The 4,579-nt window shown below is 32.9% G+C and overlaps 1 protein-coding gene across 1 annotated transcript in view; it reads right to left on the bottom strand.

The window, feature by feature from the left end:
- LOC106473100 (cilia- and flagella-associated protein 52-like) overlaps nt 1-4,579 on the bottom strand; it is a 9,113-nt gene that overhangs the window by 1,240 nt on the left and 3,294 nt on the right. The window contains exons 4-6 of the mRNA XM_013933780.2: nt 2,783-2,961; nt 1,338-1,456; nt 432-669 (exon numbers count right to left, since the gene is read on the bottom strand). Of these exons, the coding sequence (XP_013789234.2) occupies nt 432-669; nt 1,338-1,456; nt 2,783-2,961 (536 nt within the window). The remainder of the gene's footprint in view (nt 1-431; nt 670-1,337; nt 1,457-2,782; nt 2,962-4,579) is intronic.

Below are 4,579 nucleotides of genomic sequence, written 5' to 3'. Positions count from 1 at the left end.
TTTACTGATCTTGTTCAAATTGATGTATGTACCTAATATAAACCACTTAGTTTAACCCGGTCTTGAAGTTTAGTGTTAAGTAATCTCTAAAGATTTATACTGACTTTCACTAGCTTATCATGACCTTGAAGTTTTGTATTAAGTAATCCCTAAAGGTTTATACTGACCTTGACTAGCTTGTCATTACCACCTTGAAGTTTTGTATTAAGTAATCCCTAAAGGTTTATACTGACCTTGATTAGCTTGTCATTACCACTTTGAAGTTTTGTATTAAGTAATCCCTAAAGGTTTATACTGACCTTGACTAGCTTGTCATTACCACCTTGAAGTTTTGTATTAAGTAATCCTTAAAGGTTTATACTGACCTTGACTAGCTTGTCATTACCACCTTGAAGTTTTGTATTAAGTAATCCTTAAAGGTTTATACTGACCTTGACTAGCTTGTCATTACCACCTGTCACGAACACTTGTCCATCATGTGATATATCCATGGCATTCACCGATCCAGATCTGGATCCTTCAAGTTCCCGTATCAGTGATCCGTCGTACACCTCCCAGTATCCAATCTTACGGTCTGTGCCACTTGTTATAAGTTGACATTCTTCAGGTCCGTAACACACACACTTGAAGAGAGTATTGGCAAATATAACCTGGCTTCTGATAAACCTCCTAGTGGACATATGGGTTTTAGTTTGAAACATTTTTTTTTCAGACTTAGAATCATCATACAACTGGAGTTTAATTTTCTTTAAATATAAACAATTCAGACTTACACAAACTTATGTCTTAAATATATAAATCTGTAATGCTTAACGTCAGTTGGGCTTGTATACATAGTTATATAGGAAAAATGATGTGGCAAGAACAGAGAGGACTATTAGTAATGACTCTCATATATTGTTGACTTTATTATTTATTCTACTTTAAACAACTAATTAATTATTCTCATGTATGTTACATTTAATTGTTTGATTTCAAGAATGTATGTTTGAACAATGCATTATTTTTTTCCTCACCCGAGCAAGGACTGTTGCCTGAAAAGTTTTCATATTTGGGAAGTTATTTCATCTTGTTTGTTTTCTTCTACTCTTTAAATTATTCATTCAATATAAGACGGGCCTGACCTAGTGGATGGGGCACTTGGCCCATAATCTGTAGGTCATGAGATCAAAACCCATACCCAAACATGCTCATCTTTTCAGTTGTGATGGTCAATCCCACTATTTGTTGTTAAAAGTTGCCCAAGTATCACCTGCTGCCTTCATTTTACTCTATCAAAATTCCACAAAGACTTTCAGTATGAACACAGTTGTCAAAAGAAAAAAAATTACACTCACTGCAAATCCCAAATGATACAGGTGCCATCTGTGCTTGCACTGATACATTCTTTATCATTGCTACGCACTTTAATGCAAGAGACTGGTCCCTTGTGTTCCTTCATAGTTTCACGCAAAATCTGTATCAAAACAAAATTAGCATTCATCTATTTGTCACGTAATGAGAGTGGACAGAACGATATCAGTTTACTGTCTTATCTTTCTGTATTCTGTACATGTATATTACAACAGTGGACAGAACGATATCAGTTTACTGTCTTATCTTTCTGTATTCTGTACATGTATATTACAACAGTCGACAGAACGATATTAGTTTACTGCCTTATCTTTCTGTATTCTGTACATGTATATAACAACAGTGGACAGAATGATATCAGTTTACTGTCTTATCTTTCTGTATTATGTATGTGTGGTATTCATGTACTTATATATAACAACAGTGGACAGAATGATATCAGTTTACTGTCTTATCTTTCTGTATTCTGTACATGTGGTATTCATCTACTTGTATATAACAACAGTGGACAGAATGATATCAGTTTACTGTCTTATCTGTCTGTATTCTGTACATGTGGTATTCATGTACTTGTATATAACAACAGTGGACAGAATGATATCAGTTTACTGTCTCATCTTTCTGTATTCTGTACATGTGGTATTCATCTACTTGTATATAACAACAGCGGACAGAATGATATCAGTTTACTGTCTTATCTTTCTGTATTCTGTACGTGTGGTATTCATCTACTTGTATATAACAACAGTGGACAGAACGATATCAGTTTACTGTCTTATCTTTTTGTATTCTGTATGTGTGGTATTCATGTACTTGTATATAACAACAGTGGACAGAACGATATCAGTTTATTGTCTTATCTGTCTGTATTCTGTACATGTGGTATTCATTTACTTGTATATAACAACAGTGGACAGAATGATATCAGTTTATTGTCTTATCTGTCTGTATTCTGTACATGTGGTATTCATGTACTTATATATAACAACAGTGGACAGAATGATATCAGTTTACTGTCTTATCTTTCTGTATTCTGTATGTCTGGTATTCATGTACTTATATATAACAACAGTGGACAGAATGATATCAGTTTACTGTCTTATCTTTCTGTATTCTGTACGTGTGGTATTCTGTACATGTATATAACAACAGTGGACAGAACGATATCAGTTTACTGTCTTATCTTTCTGTATTCTGTACATGTGGTAATATACATCAGGCAACTAGTGAATCTGACAATGTGGTGAGAAACTTGTAAGCCTTTGGATAAAGATCGTACAACAAGTTATTCTATTAGGGATTGAAATAAACATACTGGTTGAGGTCATTTGGTACTTGAAAGTTACTTTAGAGATCCTGAAATTACTTTTTTAATTAACAAATACTCTTAATTACACAACCAGTTTGATACATTCAGGTTTTCTGGTACCTGTTTCTCGGCTGTGATATCCCATACTCTAACTTCTCCTTCGCCACCGCCACTGATGATCTGTTTGCAGTCTGTGGTCGTAGTTATTGCAGTAACACCTCTGTTGTGAGCATCGTGAATCGTGAAGATGATCTTTCCTGTACGTGGTGTAAATGCCCGAATTTTTCCGTCATCCCAAGCTAGAAGTTTTAAGTGATAAAAACTGTCATCAAAAAGGATACAAAGAACTTGCTGAAATAGACTTATTTAAACTAATAAGCAAACAGATTATTTCTAAACTGGCATTAGTCACCTGTCAACGTTAAAAAAGGTGCAAGAATATTCTCGACTGATTGTGAAAAATATTTATTATTATTATTTTACTCAAATCAATCTTGAAACTTCGAGTGTTGGCTAATGATCTAATACATTACTAAACAGTTTAATTCAAGTTGTAATAATACTGATTAATCAAGTTTACTTATCCTGGTTTTAGTATATGTTGTATGCCTGCATTGTTTTCTAGATTTTGACAAAACTGTGTATGTAGTAAATTGTGTCCTATGTGATGAATTTGTTTTCATTCTAGAAGTTTAATACAAAAATTAAACAATATATCTGTGCACAAGGGATTTTTGAATGATTTCATTAATAACTTATAAGTTCTTTTTAATAAAAATGGACTTTCCAATTTCACTCATCAACTTTGTTTTACAAAGTAAGGTATTGTTGTTTCATAACAATTACAAGACTGTTAGCTAAAGAAACAAACAGTTTTTATATATCAGATATAAACAACTAGTTTGTCTCAACAACTTTAGAGAGGATATTCCGACACTTGCTACCTGACAACAAGAAGCAACTGAAACTCAATACACGAACTGTTGCTCATGTCTTCCATTATTTTTTCCAGTCTTAAATATTTTGCAAGAAATACTGTTCTTCTCCAATTTTACCTCTGTTTTTTGTCTGTAATGGGCAAAGTACAAATTTCTCTGAGCACTAATTTTCTGTCCCTAAGCCATACCTAACTTAGAGGAAACAATATCAATCAGCATCCGTTGTTCTGTGATGTAAGTAAATGTTGATAATAGATGTTTAATATCTAACGATAATGTTAAGTTAAATCTGTCTCAAAAACAATAATGATGGTAATCTGATTAAGACTATAAAAGACACTGTTTAATACACGGGTGTTAGGAATAATTCGCAGTCTAAAGGCTCTCTGTAAACTATTCAACTGCTTTTTCTAGTTTAGGTTTAGTGAATTAAAACACAGATTTAGAGTCAAATGTTTGTTTAATGCTAGGAAGTTCTAGTAAACAAAATGGAGGTGATTTTGTAATGTCAGAGTTGGGAATATTTTCGGTTAAACTGCCCGTTTGAAACCTAGAAGTAAGGAAATCTAGCATATTGTTCTGTTGAATTGTGGAATGAAACCAAAGCTAGATAAACGTAATATCTTGGTACAATATAGGTACAAGCGACATACAAATATGTATTTTCAGTAAATCTAATACACAGTTTTTTTGTTTTAATCTAAATCTCTTCTTGTATATTTGAACAAGATCAGTAAACATAACTTAAAAAATGACAAGCTAGTCATGGTTTAGGGATTACTTAATACTAAACTTCAAGGTCACGACAAGCTAGTCAGTATAAATCTTTAGGGATTACCTAATACTAAATTTCAAGATAATGACAAGCTAGTCAAGGTTTAGGAATTACTTAATACTAAACTTCAAGGTCATGACAAGCTAGTCAAGGTTTAGGAATTACTTAATACTAAACTTCAAGGTCATGACAAGCTAGTCAAGG

Source organism: Limulus polyphemus, unplaced genomic scaffold, assembly GCF_000517525.1.
Source record: "Limulus polyphemus unplaced genomic scaffold, Limulus_polyphemus-2.1.2 Scaffold5884, whole genome shotgun sequence".
Classification (NCBI taxonomy): Eukaryota; Metazoa; Arthropoda; class Merostomata; order Xiphosura; family Limulidae; genus Limulus; species Limulus polyphemus.
This window is presented reverse-complemented; position numbering and strand designations above follow the sequence as displayed.